Genomic DNA, 19583 nt, shown 5'->3' on the forward strand with positions numbered 1-19583 from the left:
GCTGTGTAGTATTCTATAGAGTGCATATCCCATCATTTATTTATCCAGAAAGAACCAGAAAGAGACTCACTGTAATGCAAAGAAGGAAGGGACTTTATTTGTAGGTCCAGCATGCTGGGGCCCCAGCCTCCCATGCAATGCAGTGCTGGGAGACCAAGGGCCCTTCTCTTTGTTCTCAGGGTTTTTATAGTTCCCAGGCAAACAAGTATTACACCTGCATTCCTTCCTTCCCCTGGCCCTGCAGGAGCAAGGATGGCCCACCTTATTGGTTGCCTCCACCTGGTCCTGTGGACAGGACCAAGGACTGACCGGTGTCAGGTTTCATCTTCTCATACCAGGGGCATCCTGGGCCTAGTCAGTTTTTTTGTCTTGTGAGAAGCCTGTCACGGCGTGGCCCTGGCCTCTCACAAGTGGAAATGCTTCCAACCTTTCCCCATTCGCTATGATGCTGCCTGTGGCTTTTTCATAAATTGCCTTGATTGTCTTGAGGAATGTCCCTTCTACACCCAATTAAACAACAAAATTTTCAATATATGTGGTGGACTCTACAATCTACAGAGGTAATCCAAAACAAACTATCAACTGACAAGAGAATTAAGTGATATTAGTGAGTATAAGATCAATATATATCAAGTGGCTTTCCATGTAGCAGCAGGAAAAAATAAAAAGCCATTTTAAAGGACAAAATACAGACTAGAAAACTTCTATAGAGTATCTTTAAATATTTTTCAAATCATTAAAAAAGCAAAATGACCTAAAACAAAATTAAGTCAAAAACATGAAGAAAATGAAAAGCTCAGAATTCATTAAATTTTGAGTACATTTCATCTCTTGTAAAAGAGTTTATTGGAAGCTCTAGGTCATAAGATCCCAGCAGAATCACAGACATTGGAGGGTGGGAGAGATCCCCAATCTCATGAGGTTGAGTCGTCAGGAAGGTGACAGCAGCCCCTGCTCTTAGGAGAGCGAGGCCCCAGGAGGGTGAGCTCCTCCAGACCTGAGCCCAAGACTCAGCCCACACTACCCCCATCAGCCATGGCCTGGATGAATGGCACCCCTTCTCCCCACCCCTCACAGAAATCTAGTAGGTGTGACTCTGATTGGCTGCATCTTCTCTGACATGATGCCTTCTCACTGGCTCAGCAAACTGTCCAATTAGACACACCGGATCAACAATGAAGAGCAACATGGGGTCTTTTTCTTCATGCTGCTAAATACAGCTTCTCCAGTCTGCTGCTTATAGGGGTTCCACGAGGCTCAGTCTTCGTCATCTGTGAAGTTCTCTCACTACAAAAGCCATCAGAAGGATGCCTGGAATCTGGAATATGGTGAGTTTGTGGGGTTAGTTGCCTCCTGCTTGCAGGATGGTATCTGGCATGGGACACTGGATATCTTCTCATTCCTGAATGTTGTGACTTTGGCTCAGCCCTAGAGCTCTGTATTTTTCCAAATTGTGTGGTTAGGATGCACAGGTTCTCAGGGAGAATCCAGATTTCATGCATGAAATTTGGGGGAGAACCCATGATTTGTGGGATCCCCTGTCCCTTGTTTTTCCTCCTGGATAATGTAATTCCCCTCAGTTAGGAAACAGGTCACTAAATCCACAACCCAGTCCTCTTGGCACAGGTCTTCCTAAGGGAGTGAGGCTCTCATATTGTGGTTACTGGATATGAGCTGACCCTGGGGCAGAGAGCTGGATTAGAAGTGGAGCAGCCAGGTCTCAAACCGGTGCTCATATGGGATGCTGGCGCTTCAGGCCAGGGCTTTAATCTGCTGTGCCACAGCACTGGCCCCTGTACTGTTTGTTTTTTAAAAATTGTAAAAGACAAAGGACTTTTTGGTTTACATAAATCATTGATATAAGACAAACCATTTTAGACTGCTTTAAAATAATTTGAAATTCTACATATTCTTTTATTAAAATACTTGCTCTTATTTTAGAGGCTTTTTAGGATTATTTCAAAATGCAAATTAAGCAACCAATAGATAGGGAAGGGAAAAATGAGAATGAGAATGTGTCTTGGCACCCAAGATGTGTTCCAAATAACAAAGTGGTAGCTTTGGGATCCACAAGAGAGAAGGCCCACTCTTCCAGGAACAAAAAGTCCTTGCCAAGGTCCCGCGTGCACCTAAAGGTCAACCAATGAGGATCAGAGGCACCTCAACCTTCAACCCCCATGCCCTGTATTTATAAAAGGAGCCCTCCCAACCTCTGAAACGAGACTTCCCTGGCCCCCACTCTGTTGGAACTGGTGCACCTTGCCAGGAGGGGAATCCCAATAAAAACCTGTAAACTGATTCATTTGGCTGGGAAGATTTGGTACACACTGGACACCTTGCACAAAGAATGCAGGTGATCTTTGTCCTAACATGAAATGAAACTGGTGTTTGGCAAGGAGAGAGAAGAACAAAGCAGAACAAATAACTTAAGGAATATAAGGGAATATAAGAATGTTACAGATTTGTAGCAGATAATTTTGTGTGAGGTTGCTTTGGCTGAGATTAGAAGGAAATTATTTCTATGAGTTTCTCATGTTATATAAGTACAAAGACAGAACTATGGATTTGGGCAACATGCTAAAGCAATAAAGTTAATAAGAAACATATGTGTATATATACATATATGTGTATATATGTATACATATCTGTAATAAGTCATATATACTTTATGTATACATATATGTATATATATATACATATAAGTCTTAATGTTTCATTTTGAAATCTATTTTTAATGCAATTCCCCTTTTAGTAGTTTCTACTTAATTGATGATTTTCTTTGTCAAATTTCTAGGCATCTCCTGTAAGTTATTTCTTCCTCCTTGGTTCTGACTGTTGTGACCTGACATTAACACTATTTTATTTAGAAACCTAAGGTTATGCCTACTTCAATAGGATAACTTGATTCTTCTGTCTTGTTGTTAGGTAAGAAGTCAGAAATTAACCTGTGTGTGTGACAAGGGCCTAAAGGAAGGGACATCTACAGCAGTCCAGCATTCGCATTTCAAAGTCACCCAAAAACATTCCAGGTGCTGTCCAGTGTCTGCACTTCCAAGTCCTGCCCTCAGACCCTGACAACCTTCCAGGGGGCCCTGCCCCTTCTACCTGGCCTGATAAGCATCCTTCCTCTAAGGTGGGCACCCTAGAGAGAAGCCCCTTGGCCAAGCTAGCCAGGCTTCCCCTGTCTGACTTCAGTGGGAAACTCAGAAAGGAATTTTTTGTATTTACACCCAAGAAGTCCTTTGTTCTGGAGAAGGAGACAGCAAAAAGGTGGAAAGGCAAGACTCAGCCCCTTAAAAACCCCAGCCTAAATGTGAACTACGCACTCTCTCTGCTTTGTCTGGAGAGGTGCCCATCCATTCTTATGTACGTCCCAACCCTAATAAACTTTGCTACGTTGCTTTCCACTGCTCTCTGTCTCACACCTGAATTCTTTCTTGCATAAATACAAGGACCCTTAGCTTCTTCTCCAGTGACATTTCCTTAATGTGTTTAATTTTTCCCATGTAATCAGACAATTCCTTCAGCTTTTGTTTCTAAGGGTATTCTATCCAAGGCTTTCATGTTCTTCAATAATATTTTTAGATAGGAAGATAGAAGTTAGCCTATGTGTGTGAAAGCAGCCATGGGAAACAAAACACGTGCTCTGCAGAAGGAATGCAGTAGTCTTAAAAGCATGAGGGGGCCAGCCTCACCAGTCAAATAGAACCTGAAGGGGGGCGTGGGAATGAAAAGAGGGACAAGAGTGCAGAGAATGGAGCCAAGACAAGGCTCGTTTATTCCAGTGTCTCAGAGATATTTATACATAACCAGCAATAGCTCAAGGCAACACAGAGGATAACAGCATACATAAGCAACTTATTGGGCTTTCTACAACACAGTCATAACACAGTTAATTTTAGCAGAGTGTTCTTGTTTGGTCATTCCCCTTCAACATGGGAGTATGAGACTTTTTAATCCCAGGAACTCCACAAGCCGAGATGGACCTTGACTTGTCTATGACTTCTTTATGGGCTGCCTACAGAAGCAGGCCTTGGGAAACAGCCCAGTATTTTATCCTACAAAGTCCTGCCTTATCCCAATAACTTTGTAGGTGGTCCTAGTCTTTCCCTCCAATAAACACACACCCAGAAAACACTGTTTGCTTGGTGCAAAGAAGGCTACTGAGTCTGATAACATAATCTAATTTTGTACCTGGGAAATCTTTTGTCCAGGAGAGGAGTGTGTGTGTGTGTGTATGTGTAGAAACACTGAGAAGTAGAAACCCAGCTCTTAGAAATCCCATTATTGGGCCAGCGCCGTGGCTCAATAGGCTAATCCTCCACCTTGTGGCACCGGCACACTGGGTTCTAGTCCCAGTTGGGGCACCAGATTCTGTCCCAGTTGCTCCTCTTCCAGTCCAGCTCTCTGCTGTGGCCTGGGAAGGCAGTAGAGGATGGTCTAAGTGCTTAGGCCCTGCACCCACATGGGAGACCAGGAGGAAGCATCTGGCTCCTGGCTTAGGATTGGCACAGCACACTGGCCACAACATGCTAGCTGGAGCAGCCACTTGGGGGTGAACCAATGGAAAAAGGAAGACTTTTCTCTCAGTCTCTCGCTCTCACTAACTCTGCCTGTCCAAAAAAAAAAAAAAAAAAAAAGAAAGAAAGAAAGAAAGAAATCCCATCATCAGGGGCATCTGTGGAAATTTACAGTAGGTTTTTAAGAGAGCAGGGGGGCCCCAGGTCTCTGTTCTACCATTAGGCTGAGGCAGAGCTGAAGGACACAGGTGCTGACCACCAGGAGGAATCAGAGATCTTAAGCCTGTCATCAGTCTAGCGACAAGCCATGACATCTGAAACCAGAGACTGTCAACTCTTCCATGACTTCACCAAAGTAATGGGGGAAAATGGTGATGAAGGAAGGTGCCTGGGGTGTTTGTCTCACAAGGAATTTCCATGTGGTCATGAGGTGAGCAAAGCAAGATTTATTTAAGTCAGAAACCTCTTGCCACAGCAGCCACTAGGGGCTCTCCAAGAGAGGGAGACCTGAAAAATGGAGTGGAGTTTTTTAACTGCAATTTGGATGAGCAGAATAATCACAGCTAACAATTAGTCAGAGGCTGGAGACAAAACCCATCAATAATCCTGTCTAGCTTGCTCTCGTTAAAAGAAAAACCCAGCCAAATAGTAGGATAGGCCAATTCTTTCTATTCTCCTGATAAAACTAGAAGCTCAGAAGGGTGGATCATTGCTTCCTTGCTATTCTCATGATAAAGCTAGAAACTGGGGGAGTGGGATCACCACTTCTGTCTTGCTAATAGACAGGTTCTGGGGAGAAGCAAGCATCTTGTCCACTCTTACAAGGACCCCCCATTAGGTCATCTAGTCCTCACACCAGCACCCCCTGCCTTAGAACCTCTTTATAAACCCCCAATCACCCTCCTCCAACAGCATGGTAGTCCTAATGAAGGCACCCTACCTTCCCCTAATCTTGTGAGTAATGTTTGCAGAAGAATTTCAGAAGCCTACTGAAAAAAATGAGATGATTTGGAAGGGCAGGCTTTTGCCCCAGGCGACAGAGAACCCTCCCCCAGCTGAGGCAGAAAGCACCTCCCACCTGACACCCTGGACTCCCCTGACTGGCTGGTGGGACCTTCCTCAGTACAAAGCCTGAAAATCTGCATAACTGTCAATTGAATAGCCTCATTGTTTTATGTGAAGCCTGGTGCTCCAGTTACCGCTGTCCCTTTGAACACCCTCTGTGCTGCGTGGTTTGGTAGCAAAAGGCTTCTTTGGTTCGGAGGACTTTCTTTCCCGAGACTGCAGCTGCCTTCTGGAAATACAGCCTTTCCTCTGGCCAGCACTCAGCTGTGGCGAATTGAAGCGGTGAGCGTCAGGAGCCGGATTATTGTCTGGAAACAACATTGGTGAGCTAGCCCAGAAGTCTGCGAGGTATTTTTCTTTTTTTTTTTTTTTAATTTTATTTATTCAAAAATCAGAGTTACACAGAGAGGAGAGGCAGAGAGAGAGAGAGAGAGAGAGAGAGAGAGAGAGAGAGAGAGAGAGAGAGAGAGGCCTTCCATCCAATGATTCACTCCTCAATTGGCCACAACGGCCAGAGCTGCACCGATCTGAAGCCAGGAGCCAGGAGCTTCTTCCAGGTCTCCCACGCAGGTTAGGGGCCCAAGGACTTGGGCCATCTTCTACTGCTTTCCCAGGCCATAGCACAGAGCTGGATGCAAAGAGGAGCAGCTGGGACTAGAACTGGTGCCCGTATGGGATGCCGGCACTAACCTACTGAGCCACAGTGCCGGCCCCTTGGGTGTATTTTTCAAGTGGCTTAACCCTTTCACACTAGTAAGTGGTAGCTTTGGGATCCGCATGGCTGAATCTATAAAAGGAGCTCTCCCAATCTCTGATGGGCGACTTCCCCAGCTCCTGCTCTGTTGCTCTGTTGGGACCGGGGAACCTCGCCCGGGAGCGGAATCCCAATAAAAGCCTGTGAATTAATTGATTCGTCTGCCTGGGAAGATTTGTTACGCACCAGACACCTTGCAGTAAGGAGGCAATGGTCACTTGTACCTCCACCCCAGAGCTGCTTTTGAGCTAACATTTTGGCTGGGACTCTGGGGACATCCCTGCAGCTTCTGAGAGCACTTTCTCTCTGGGACTTTCCTTTCTCTTCCTGCTGTGACATTAGCTACCTTGCGGGGAGTCAATGGCTCCCCTTTGTGTTCGGAGTCAACAGCTCTGAGACTGGGCATACCTGAAATTTCTGTCTCTGCTCTTTGGGTTCATGGCATTTGGACCTGGTTTAGATCATTTTTTGTGGTACTGGTGTGTAGGAGATGGATTCTAAAATTTTTACTTCAGCCTCCCTGTGAGGAAATTTGGATTTTTTTGGAAGAGTATTCATTTGGTTGTTTGTATGAGAATTTCTTCCTCTTTGGTGAAGTATGAGTGGTTCAATTTAATTTCTATTCAAAATCACCTTGAGTTGCATCGTGGCTGATTGGGCAAGATAAAGTCATGATCCTATGACTAAGAAAAAAATGGTGTTCTAGTGTAATATTGCATGGCCTGCATATGTGTTAAATTTAAGAGAAGGTGGTTGTTAAGTGGGATTTTTAAATGTTTATTTTATTTGAAAAGCAGAATTACAGAGAGGCAGGGGCTGGGGTGTGTGTGTCCTGTTAGGAAAAGAAGCACAGCATAGAGAGGAGGCAGTGTACGAATTTATATCCAGACCAAATTTATTCAGAGAAAATAAATCCATAGAGATGGGTGACCAACTGTAACTGTCCAAGTACCCATGACCTGACAGAAGGCCCTGACCCCCAGGGAAGGCTGGCAATGGGGGTGAGGTAGGGGGCAGCAAGCAGAGGGGAATTCCTGGAACTGGTCTTTCAGGTGGCTGTAAGGGGTGGAATATGAAGACAAAAGAGTGTGAGACCCAATTGAGGTGTTTTTTTTTTTTTTTTTTTTAAGATTTATTTATTTACTTGAAAGTCAGAGTTAAGCAGAGAGAGGAGAGGCAGAGAGGGAGAGAGAAGGCTTCCATCCTCTGGTTCACTAGCCAGATGGCCACAATGGCCAGAGAGAGATACATCGATCTGAAGCCAGGAGCCAGGAGCTTCTTCTGGGTCTCCCACATGGATGCAGGGGCTCAAGGACTTGGGCCATCTTCCACTGCTTTCCCAGGCCATAGAAGAGAGCTGGATTAGAAATGGAGCAGCCAGTGAAGTAGGCAGGCATACATACAGGTTAAAATTGGTCAGATTTGTGGACTGGAAGACCACGCCTTTACCACGGGCCTGTGTGACCTCATCACCCTACCTGGCCACACCTGGGTGCACACCAGCCAATCAGGTTAATTAACCACACCCCTTTGGAAGTGGGTTAAAAGCCGGGCCACCCCTTGGCCCGGCCAGCTTTTTCCCTGGCCTCTTGCTAGGAAGGGGACTTGCTGTAGCCCCAAGCCTCCAGGGTGCATGGCCTTTGGGCCATGTGCTCTAGGCTTCCTGGCCTAGATGCTCATCCACATGGCTGGTTCCTGGTGCTTGGTATGAACCCCTATTTACCTCTCTCTTAAATAAAGCTCTCAGTCTCCTATGTATTTTTCTCACTAAACAAAAGCTTAAAACGTACCATGCTGCCTCATTTATCTGTACCCGTATTTAGAATTCTTCTCTAAATATTAGGCAAGAACCCTCTTGGGCTTATTAATGTTGGGGATTTAGTAATAAGCCCGTGGTGAAATCGTAAGGCACCCCAAATTCCGGTAGCACATGTGGCACCCCGGATGGCATTTCTAGGCAACTTTAAGGGGCCACATTTTAGTGTAAAATTTAGGGGGTCTTCTCCGATTTCACCAGAACTCAAACCAGTGCCCATATGAGATTCTTGCACTGCGGGCAGTGGCTTTACCTGCTATGCCACAACGCAGGCCCTCCAATTGTTTCAAGGGCAAAGAATACATTCCAATGTTTATCTCTTTTGGGCAATGCAGGAGAATGGCTGCCCAAGCTTCAGCTCTACCTCAACCCAATAGTAGAGCGGAGACCCTGGGGCTCCCTGATCTCTTAAAACATCTATTGTATGGGTCAGCGCCATGGCTCACTGGGTTAATCCTCCACCTGCAGCACCAGCATCCCATATGGGCACCAAGTTCTAGTCCCGGTTGCTCCTCTTCCAGTCCAACTCTGCTGTGGCCCAGGAAGGCAGTGGAGGATGGCCCAAGTGCTTAGACACCTGCACCTGCATGGGAGACTAGGAGGAAGCACCTGGCTCCTGGCTTCGGATCTGCACAGCACTGTCCATAGTGGGCATTTGGGGGGGTGAACCAATGGAAAGAAGACCTTTCTCTCTGTCTCTCTCTCTCACCATCTGTCAAATAAATTTAAAAAATTAAAAAAAAAAATCTATTGTAAATTTCCACAGATGCCTCTGATAAAATTGACTGTGAGGAGCAAGAGTTAAAGCAATAAAAGATGTTTCTCTAACAGAGTGCCTACTGAATCTGAAATGAAGATATAATTATCTTTATGTATGTTAGTGTCCAGTACCATCACTGGGACTAGAGTTGCTTTGAGAGTTAAATGCTCAAGTAAATTTTTCAGGTTTCCACTGAGGAACAATAGCGTTAATTGAGGTTACTAACAGCATAAAGTAATTACATTCAGTTGATTGGAACTTTTACAAAGGAATTTTAACCATACTAAAGCCATCCTCCTTCCCTTTTCCTTTTCACATTTTATATAGCAAAAACCAATTACTGATATTGTATATTGCCTGAAGTACTCTGGTGAATAGTAACATTTGTATAATGGGGGACTTTTGACCCCGCTAACAAAGAAGCCTTCACCCAACTGCTGTTGAGCCCCCTGGTTAAGAGGTCTCATCAGAAAAAACCTTGGGCATTTACATATTGTCACTTCAGGTGACTCATTGTTTTATTTACCTCCCCCTGAAGCTACCCTTGTCCTTTAGGAAACCCCTTAGCAGTTATGGCCTGGGATAGCAGTAGAAGATGGCCCAAGTCCTTGGGCCCCTGCACCCAAGTGGGAGACCCAGAATAATCTCTGGCTCCTGGCCTCGGATTGACACAGCTCTGGCCATCGCAGCAAATTGGGGAGTGAACCTTTGGATGGAAGACCTCTCTCTCTCTCTCTCTCTTTCTCTCTCTCTCTACCTCTCCTTCTCTCTCTGTGTAACTCTGACTCTCAAATAAATAAATAAATAAATCTTAAAAAAAATTAACCCTTAGCAGAGATAGAACATTTTATATCAAGAGCTCTCTCTTGGGGCTGTACTGTGGCATATAGAGCTGGACCTCTACCTGTAGTGCTGCCATCCCATGTGGGCACCGTTTCATGTCCCTGTTGGTCCTCTCCTGATCTGGCTCTCTGCTCTGTGGCCTGGGAATGTGGTGGGAGATGCCCAGGGGGGCTTGGGACCCAGTACCCAGGTGGGAGATATGGGGAAGGCCCTGGCTCCTGGCTTTGGATCAGCCCAGCCTCAGCATTGTGGCCATTTTGGGGGTGGTCCAGCTGGTGGAGGACCTTTCTCTCTGGGTCTCCCACTCTCTGTGGCTCTGTCTCTCAAATGAATACTTAAAACAAAGAGAGAAATTTCTTTCCTCAAGATGCCAGCTTCTAGAAATCAGCTCTTTCGTTCCTCTTACCAACATTCATCCCTGTGCAGTTGGCTACCCACATGGCGAGCCATAGGGCCTGATTAAAAGATCTAAAAACTGTTGCAGAGATTTCTGTATTTTTCTGTGTCATAATGTATGCTATGCATTATATGTGTGTACTGTTGGATGTGTAAGTTTGTTGTGCTTATTTGTGTTATTTAAAATCAAAACGTAATTTTCACGTAAGCACAAACAATAGATGAGAAGAATGATGCAGTGTTCATTGCTTCCTATGAAGTCCAATTTCAAGTTGTTCTTTGGCAAGATCATGACTTAACAAAATAACCATACTTATCTAATATTTTAGTTTCTCAGGCAATGTAAGTATAATTGCTAAAAAATGAATTGGTGGTCTTTGCTGTAGCACCTTGTGCATCATCAGGTCCCTGCAACCTAAGGAATGTCTCCCTCTCCTCATCTTCCCGAGAAAGACTCAAGTATACACTGACTGGAAAGGAGGTAGAGAAGATAATGTATGCAGTGCTGGGTCAGAATCCACAGCAAGATTCAAACAGATGCTGCAACCTTGCTGTACTCATGGATATGTGTGAGATGGAGCAAACATCAGCATCAGGCTGACAGGTGAGCATTTCTGCCTGATCTTTGACACCACGGGGCCATCTTCCTGTTCACTACATCACAGCAGAAGCCACGTGGTGGCAGACATGATCTGGAGGTGGTATACAAACTGAACACACACTGAAGAGAATGCCCAGTACAAGCTGTGCAAGGGCAGGAGGATGACTGGGTACAAAGGGAATCCCACCCCTGATGGCTCATGATACTTGTGCCATGTGCAACCCAGATCCTCTCCTCAAGGTGATCATGGGATGGATTACTGATTTGGGGCCCCTATCCAATTTGACATGAGGTAATAGACCTCAGGTTTTCCTGCCCAGGGATAAGAGCATCTCTGACTTACAGTGGCTGCAGAGAGATAAAGCAGTGTAGCAGCTAGAGAGACCAAGGGCTACTCCACAGTAGGATGACTTTTTTTTGAATTGCTAAACGTAAAAGATAGATTTTTCTAAATACATGTACTCTTGGCTTCTTAAAATATATAGAAGGCATTGGGCCTTTTGGTAAATGTTCTCATAAGTTGTTAACATATAGCTGTTCAAAATTACCTGCCAAGGTTTCACTAAACAGTAAGTTACCAAGGATAAGAAATAATTTTTTAAGATTTATTTATTTTAATATTTGCAAAGCAGAATTACAGAGAGAGGGGGAAGGAGAGAGAGAGAGAGAGAGAGAGAGAGAGAGAAGAGAGGTCCTCCATCCACTGGTTCACTCCCCAGAGGGCTGCCATTGCTGGACCTTGCAGATCTCAAGCCAGAAGCCAGGAGCCTCCTCCCACTTTCCCACATGGGTGCAGGGGCTAAAGGACTTTGGGCCACCTTCCACTGCTTTCCTAGATCATTAGCAGGGAGCTGGATTGGAGTGGAGCAACCAGGACTTTAACCAGTGCACTTATGGGATGCCAGAGCTGCAACACTGCGGGTGGAGGCTTAACCTACTATGCCACAGCACCGGCCCCAATAAGAAATAATTCTAAGTCAACATCCCAAAGTTTAGAATTTTTGAAAGATTTACTTATGTATTTGAAAGGCTGAGTGAGAGAAACAGAGAGACAGAGACCAACATCTTCCATCTACTGGTTCAACCCCAGATGTCTGCAATAAGCAAGCACTGGGCCAGACTGAAGGCAGGAGCCTGGAGCTCCATTCAGGTCTCCTACATCAGTAGCAGGGGCTTAAACACTTGTGCCATTTTCCTCTGCTCTTCCCAGGCCATTAGCAGGGAGCTTGATCTGAAGTAGAGCAGCTGCGATATGAACCAGTGTCCATATGGGATGCCAGCATCACAGGTGGTGGCCTACCCATACATCACAACACTGGCCCTGACATTAAAAATTTTCAAAGTGGGGGCAGCGTCATCAGTTAAATGCAGTCTATCATACCTGCCTCCCCTATGAGTGCTTCTTTGAGTCCAAGCTGCTCCACTTCTAATCCAGCACCCTGCTAATGTGCCTGGAACAGCAGAAGATGGTCCAAGTGCTGGGATCTAGTCTGTTTTACAGAGGCATCATAAGCACTAGACCAAATGCATCCCTGATTTTCCTGTGAGATACATTGTGGGCAGAAAATATCATATAATAGTTCAATTCTATGACAATTGTTGAGGCTATCTTATGACCCAACATATCATTTCTCTGGAAAATACTGCATATATACTTGCAGAGACTATGCGTTCTCTTTCTGAATGAAGCGAGGTGAGTGTGTATGGGTGTGTGTGTGTGTGTGTAATCAATTAAATCAAAATGTTCCATGGTTTTTCAGTGTGTTTTAGTTGTCCTGTCTCTTATTCCAAGTAGTATATTGTCATGTTCAGGTGCTGCTCTTGACCAGTCTACTCTATTTTTATTCATTTTTCATGAACTGTTCAACATGTTTCCTTAGAAATGTGTGTTCATATAATTGTCATTTTGACTAGATTCATTGATGCTCTTGCTAGAGAAAATATGTCTTATTTGTCTCCATTAATATCTTTTGTTTTCAAGTCCATTCTGTCCAGTATTGGATTGTCCAGATAGTATAGCTAGTTCTCTTATCACCATTCTGTTTTTTAAAATAATAATAATTCATGAAAGGCAGAGTTGCAGAGAAGCAGAGAGAGAGAGTGCAGTGGCATTGGAAAGCACAGCCTGTAATAGGTTAGTAAGATGTCCACCAGTGCCAACACTAAACTTAGGGTTTCTTCTGAAACAGTCCAATGTTCAGCACAACTTCAGGTAGGCAAGACAACTTATTTTTTTTTAAGATTTATCTATTTATTTATGCCCAAGGGTTAGGCATAGCTGAGAGACAGAGAGAGAGAGGGAGTGAGAGAGAAAGAAAGGTCTTCCATCCACTGGTTCAATCCCCAGATGCCTGCAGTGGTGGGAGCTGCATTGAGCCAAAGCCAGGAGCCAGGTGCCATCTTCCACTGCTTTTCCAGGCCATAGCAGAGAGCTGGACCAGAAGTGGAGCAGCCAGGACTCAAAGCAGAGCTCATATGGGATGATTTATTTATTTGAAAGGCAGAGTCACAGAGAAAGAAAAGGTAGGGGGAAAGGTCTTCCATCCAGTAGTTTACTCCCCAAATGGCTGCAAAGGCTGGAGCTGAGTCAGTCTGAAGCCAGGAGTAGGAGCTTCTTCCTGGTCAGCCACACAGGTACAGGCTTCCACACACTTGGGCCAACTTCCATTGCTTTCCCAGGCCATGGCAGAGAACTGGATCAGAAGTGGGCAGCTGGAACTCAACCCAGCACTCATACAGGATGCCAACACTGCAGGCAGTAGCTTTACCCCCTATGCTGCCATGCTGGCCTGTCAAGTTTTATCCTGCTACGGATTGCATGGAACATTTCTCTTTGTATTAATACAAAAAAGTTTTAAAAAAGATTTTAATCCTATACACATTATGTTGTTTGGTTTTTTAGTGTACCCTGATAATCTTTGCCTTTTTAAAATATTCTACTGAGAAATAGTTGTAGATACTTGTAGGGTACGATGTGATCATTTGATGAATGTTAATTCTGGGATTTTCAAATGAGAATTATCCACATTCTTCACCTCATATTTTATGGTGAGAACATTTAAAAGCCTCTTCGAGAGGGGAGGGAGTATTGAGTAGTTGCCCCCCAAAGCCACACTGTTTTTTTAGACTTATTTTATTGGAAATAGGTACAGAAAGAGGTAGGGAGATCGATAGCTAGAAAGATAGATGTGTCTTCTATGCACTGGGTCACTAACGAAATGACAGTTGTCAGAGTTGAGCTAATCCATAGCCAAGGGCTTCTCCTGGGTCTCCTACATCAGTGCAGGGGCCCAAAGACTTGGCCATCCCCCGCTACTTTCCAAGGTGCCTTGCCAGGGAGCTGGATTGGAAGGGAGCAGCCAGGCTCCCATATGGGATGCAAATGCTACAGGCTGGTGTGCCACAGCACAAGCCAAATCACTAATTTACAACTTCAAAATCTTTCTAAATATCTTCAAAAGCAGAGGTGTTGAAATTAATATAATCATGGCTGGTGCTGAGTTGTCATCCTAAATAATAAACAGTTATAAGGTAATAGCAGAATATTATACTATAATTGACATTATATAAGAAACTGGAAATGTTGATTAATCATACATTAATAAGCCCCATAAAACATTTTTTAAAAAAAGATTTATTTTTTTGAAAAGCAGAGTTACATAGAGGCAAAAGCAGAGAGAAAGTCTTCCATCCACTGTTCACTCCCCAAATAATTGTAACAGCCAGAGATGGGCCAATCCAAAGGCAGAAACCTTGGAGCTTCTTCCAGTTCTCCCCTGTGGGTACAGGGTTCTAAGCACTTGGGCCATCTTCCACTGCTTTCCCAGGCCATAGCTAGATCAGAAGTGGAGCTGCTGAGACTTGGACCAGTGCCTGAATGGGATGCTAGCACTGCAGGCAATGGTTTACCCACTATTCCATCACACCAGCCCCCCATAAAACTTAAAATTATCAAATCTAGAAACAATGAACAAAGTTGCAATTAAAAAGCAAGTGCATTGTAATCTATTTTTATTTGCATTAAACACATATAATGAGCTATGATTCAGAATCTCTCCAAGAGGGAATTATATTTTCTTTTTTACAGATTTCTATTTGAAAGACAGATTTATAAAGAGAGAGGTCTTCCAACTGCTAGTTCACTCCCCAATTGGTTACAATGATCAGGGCTGTGCCAATCTGAAGCCAGGAGCCAGGAGCTTCTGGGTGTCCCACATGGGTACAGGGTTTGGAGCATATTCCACTGCTTTCCCAGGTGCATTAGCAGGGAGTTGGACCACAGATGAACAGACAGGAGTTGAGCTGATATCCAAATGGGATACTGGCATCAGTCTTATGTAACTAATTTTTGATTACTCTCCTTTAGAATTTTAGTTCTTTTTTTTTAAGATTTATTTATTTATTTGCAAGTCAGAGTTACACAGAGAGAGGAGAGGCAGAGAGAGAGAGAGAGAGAGAGAGAGAGAGAGAGAGAGAGAAAGAGAGGTCTTCCACCTGATAGTTCACTCCCCAATTGGCTGTAATGGCTGGAGCTGTGCTCATCAGGAGCCAGGAGCCAGGAGCTTCTTACAGGTCTCCCATGTGGGTGCAGGGTCCCAAGGACTTGGGCCGTCTTCTGCTTCTGCTTTCCCAGGCCACAACAGAGAGCTGGATTGGAAGTGGAGCAGCCGGGACTAGAACCAGTGCCCATATGGGGTGCTGGTACTTCAGGCCATGGCACTAACCCACTGTACCACAGCGCCAGCCCCTTAGTGCTTTTTTTTTTTTTTTAATTTTTGACAGGCAAAGTGGACAGTGAGAGAGAGACAGAGAGAAAGGTCTTCCTTTTGCCGTTGGTTCACCCCTCCAATGGCCGCCGTGGCCGGCGCACCGCGCTGATCCGATGGCAGGAGCCAGGTGCTTCTCCTGGTCTCCCATGGGGTGCAGGGCCCAAGCACTTGGGCCATCTTCCACTGCACTCCCTGGCCCCAGCAGAGAGCTGGCCTGGAAGAGGGGCAACCGGGACAGAATCCGGTGCCCCGACCAGGACTAGAACCCCATGTGCCGGCGCCGCAAGGCGGAGGATTAGCCTAGTGAGCCGCGGCGCCAGCTCCTTAGTGCTTTTTTTTAAAAAAGTTTTTTCTTTCCCTCAGAGTTCTGGAAATTTTTATCAAAATTAGTCAAAAACCTGTAATTAAGAACATTTGGGTCTGGCACTGTGGCTTAGCAGGTAAAGCTACTGCCTGCCATGCCAGCATCCCATATTGGGTGCTGGTTCGAGTCCCAGCTGCTCTGCTTCAGATCCAGCTCTCTGCTGTGGCCTGGGAAAGCAGCAGAAGATGGTCCAAATCCTTGGGCCCCTGCACGTGTGTGGGTGACTCAAAAGAATCTCCTGGCTCCTGGTTTCAGATTGGCACAGCTCTGGCCATTCATCTGGGAGTGAGCCAGCAGATGGAAGACCTCGCTCACTGCCTCTGCCTCTCTGTAACTTAGGTCATATATAAGGACTTTTGAAAGTCTTAATCTTGAGCCAGCACTGTAGCACAGCAGGTAAAGCCATCACCTGCAGCTTTGGCATCCCCATGGGCTTTGGTTTGAGTCTCAGCTGCTTCACTTGTGGTCCAGCTCCCTACTGATATACCTGGGAAGGTTGTGAAGGATGTTCTAAATGCTTGAGCCCCTGCGACCAAGTGGGAGACCCAGAAGAAACTCATGGCTTTGAATCAGCCCAGCTCCAGCCATTGCAGCCATTTGAGGAGTGAACAAGTGGATTGAATCTATCTCTCTCTCTCTCTCTCTCTAACTCTGCCTTTCAAATAAGATACAAATTTTTTTTTAATCTCTCTTCTTTTCTAGTAGTCCCAGGTAAGATGTCAGATTGTTTCACTTGCTCACCAGTCTGCCTTGCAAATCCCATGCCCCACTCTCCCCCGTCAGACCCTCATTCAGATCATGCACTAGGGTGACCACATTGGCCAGCATCCAACATTGCAGATACTGTTGGCGCTAGGACCAACAACCTACCTACATTAACCAGAATCTCATCTGGCAGCTTCACACTATCACCCCCCTCCCACATTGTAGGTCAGAGGAGCATAAAGGGAAAGACATGGGGTCAGGAGACCAGCTCACCTTCCCAGGGCTGTCCCTGTCACATCAACCCCTGAAAGTGTTGTTGCTATGGCAACTCTCCAATGTTGAAGCTAGTGCCTCAGACTTCCTCTGACTGTAGGTCCCTGTGTATCCCCTGGCCTCAGCAGGCACTCCAGATGCAGATTTGGTCCATGTGTACTGAAGTGCTGGCCAGGCAGAGGCAGGGCTAGCTCAAGCTCCTGCTATCACCCATTCTTTGTGTGTCAACAGCTAGAGCCAGCACCATGAGGCCACAAATATCTTCATGCCTTCTGCGCCCTGCCTAGCCTGTTGGCAAATGTGCAGTGAGGCCAGCCTCTGAGGCTTCTGCTGTACCCTGGACAAATGGGTTCTAGTGGGGTGGGGCTTTTTCTCCTCACATGGTTTTGAAAGTGTCAAGATAGTGCTTGCCCACCTCTAGTCTTAGGGCGTTTGTCATTTTCTGGGAGCTTATACTCAGGAGATTGGCAGCTGGGCACTTCTGAGCTGTGAAAGGATTATTTATTTATTTATTTTCCCTTTTAAAAAATTTTATTTATTTGAAAGAATTGATGTTTTTAATTTTTTAATTTTTTATTTTTATTATTTTTTGACAGGCAGGGTGGACAGTGAGAGACAGAGACAGAGAGAAAGTTCTTCCTTTGCCATTGGGTCACCCTCCAATGGCTGCTGCGGCTGGTGCGCTGCGGCCGGCCCACTGCGCTGATCCGATGGCAGGAGCCAGGTGCTTCTCCTGGTCTCCCACAAGGGAGAGAGGATCTTAATAATTACTTCATAATGCATGACAGTTTAGATAAGATGGTCTTGATGTTTGATCTTACCTAGAGGGACATACCTTTCCTTATGGGCATAATCTTATCTTTCTTTTGTTATTTTTATTTATTCTAAAGGTTTATTCTTATTTTATTTATCTGAAATAATTACAAAGAGAAAGAGAAGTCTCCCATCTGCTGGTTCACTCTGCAAATGGCCACATGAGCAGAACCATTCCAAAGCCAGGAGCCAGGAGCTTCTTCCTAGTTCTCCCACATGGATCCAGGGGCCCAAGGAATTGTGCCATCCTCTGCTGCTTTCCCAGGTGCATTAGCACGGAGCTGGATCAAAAGTGAAGCATCTGGGACTTGAACTGGCATCCATATGGTGAGCCAGCATTGCACGCTGGGGCTTTAACCTGCTGTGCCACAGTACCAGCCCTGGAAAACACTGTGATAACATGCCTGTGACCAGAGATTTCTAGCTCTGGCCACCAAGGATTAGGGATGGGATTGAGCACCCCCTTGGCTGACCTTCCCAAAGGCTGCCTCTGTAGTCCACTTTAACAGAGACTAGGAGGAAGAAGAGTTATTTAGGCAGCAGGATCAATGTAAGGATAGATGGCAGGCCAATTACTGGCTACCTTACATAGGAATCTTCCACCAAGGAGACCCAACAAAGCCGGTCTACCTCAAATGGCACTGATTGGCAATATGAGCAGTCTGGGCATTGGGCAAGCAGCAGTCATGCTAGAAGATGGCTCCTGAAGGGGCCTGACAACTCTACCAAGAGCAACACTACTGGAAATGGAACTGCCCTGGAGGTTGAAGGACTCCAGGGTCAGAGCTGCAGACCCTGTTGGCCCTCCCTAAACTGAAAAAGCCCTTCACTCTTCCCAACTTCCAAAGTAACCAGCATGGTTGAAGGGATGACCTAGGATCAGTAACATTGCAGGCAGAGCTTTAAATTTCTTTTAGAGATGCCACCTATTAAAACTAATCTGTTCAGGCCAGCTCTCCTCCCAGGCCAGCTGGGTAATGGAAGTCAACAGGGTGTCTTCCCTAAGGAGGTTCCCACCTCATTTATGATGTCACTTCCAGTACCCCATGTGAAGAGATAGATATAGATAGGTCTGGGCCTCACTTATGCCTGGCCAGGCCTTAACATCAACCTGATAATGATCAAGCCCTTCTTGTCAGTTTCCTTTTATCTCTCAATGGAAAAACTCCCTCTTGGTTTGGACAGCACCTTTCTTAGATACTCTAATACTGACTGTTGTGGTCTCTGTGTATCTAATTTGCTTGTTAGATTCGTTTTCTCCAGACTTAAGCAGAGAAATTCTAGATGGTCATGCACAGGAAACCTTGAATGGAGACAGTTTCTGTGAGCTGGCACTGCAACCCCCTTGAGAGGCCAGCTTCTGCTGGAACGCTGTCTTGATACAGGTCCCTGCTTCACCCCTGCTCAGCTGGAAGAAAGCAGAACAGTCTTCACCTTAACCCCTGACAGCAGCCAGGGTTCCATACACAGAGGGAGGAAATGAGGGGCCCCAGGACTAGAAGCAGGCCAGCCTAACTACCCCACAGCTCCTTGACTGCACATACACACTAAACAAAACAGGAGCACTCAGGCGTACATCTGTCTTCACATTAACTGGGCAAGACTCTTTTGCTCTCCTATATCCCTCTGTTCTCCTCATTTTGGCCATCTTTCCCACCATGGGCAATGTTTCTAATTTCTCCTTTTATCCTCATAATCATAATGCTTCCATTATTACCATGTACAATTAACATATTTCAAAATCTTTACAGGAGCACATGACTACTATATCCCCAGCAATTATGCAGGAAAAACCCAAGACTGCTCTTCAATCAATCCAATCCAGAGTATAGATACCCACCCCATGTCAATGGTGCATATCAGCAAGAAGTAGCCAGAAAGAAACTGGCACCCCATGTCCTTAT

At 45.4% G+C, this 19583-nt stretch overlaps 1 protein-coding gene across 1 annotated transcript in view; it reads left to right on the plus strand.

Annotated features, from left to right (window-relative positions):
* The first annotated feature begins 1030 nt into the window (after positions 1-1030).
* Positions 1031-19583, plus strand: part of LOC133750582 (zinc finger protein ZFP2-like) — a 79574-nt gene continuing 61021 nt past the window's right edge. Inside the window, exon 1 of the mRNA XM_062180162.1 lies at positions 1031-1328. Within this exon, the coding sequence (XP_062036146.1) occupies positions 1308-1328 (21 nt within the window). The 5' untranslated portion in view covers positions 1031-1307. The remainder of the gene's footprint in view (positions 1329-19583) is intronic.

This window comes from Lepus europaeus, chromosome 21 (genome assembly GCF_033115175.1).
Source record: "Lepus europaeus isolate LE1 chromosome 21, mLepTim1.pri, whole genome shotgun sequence".
NCBI lineage: Eukaryota > Metazoa > Chordata > Mammalia > Lagomorpha > Leporidae > Lepus > Lepus europaeus.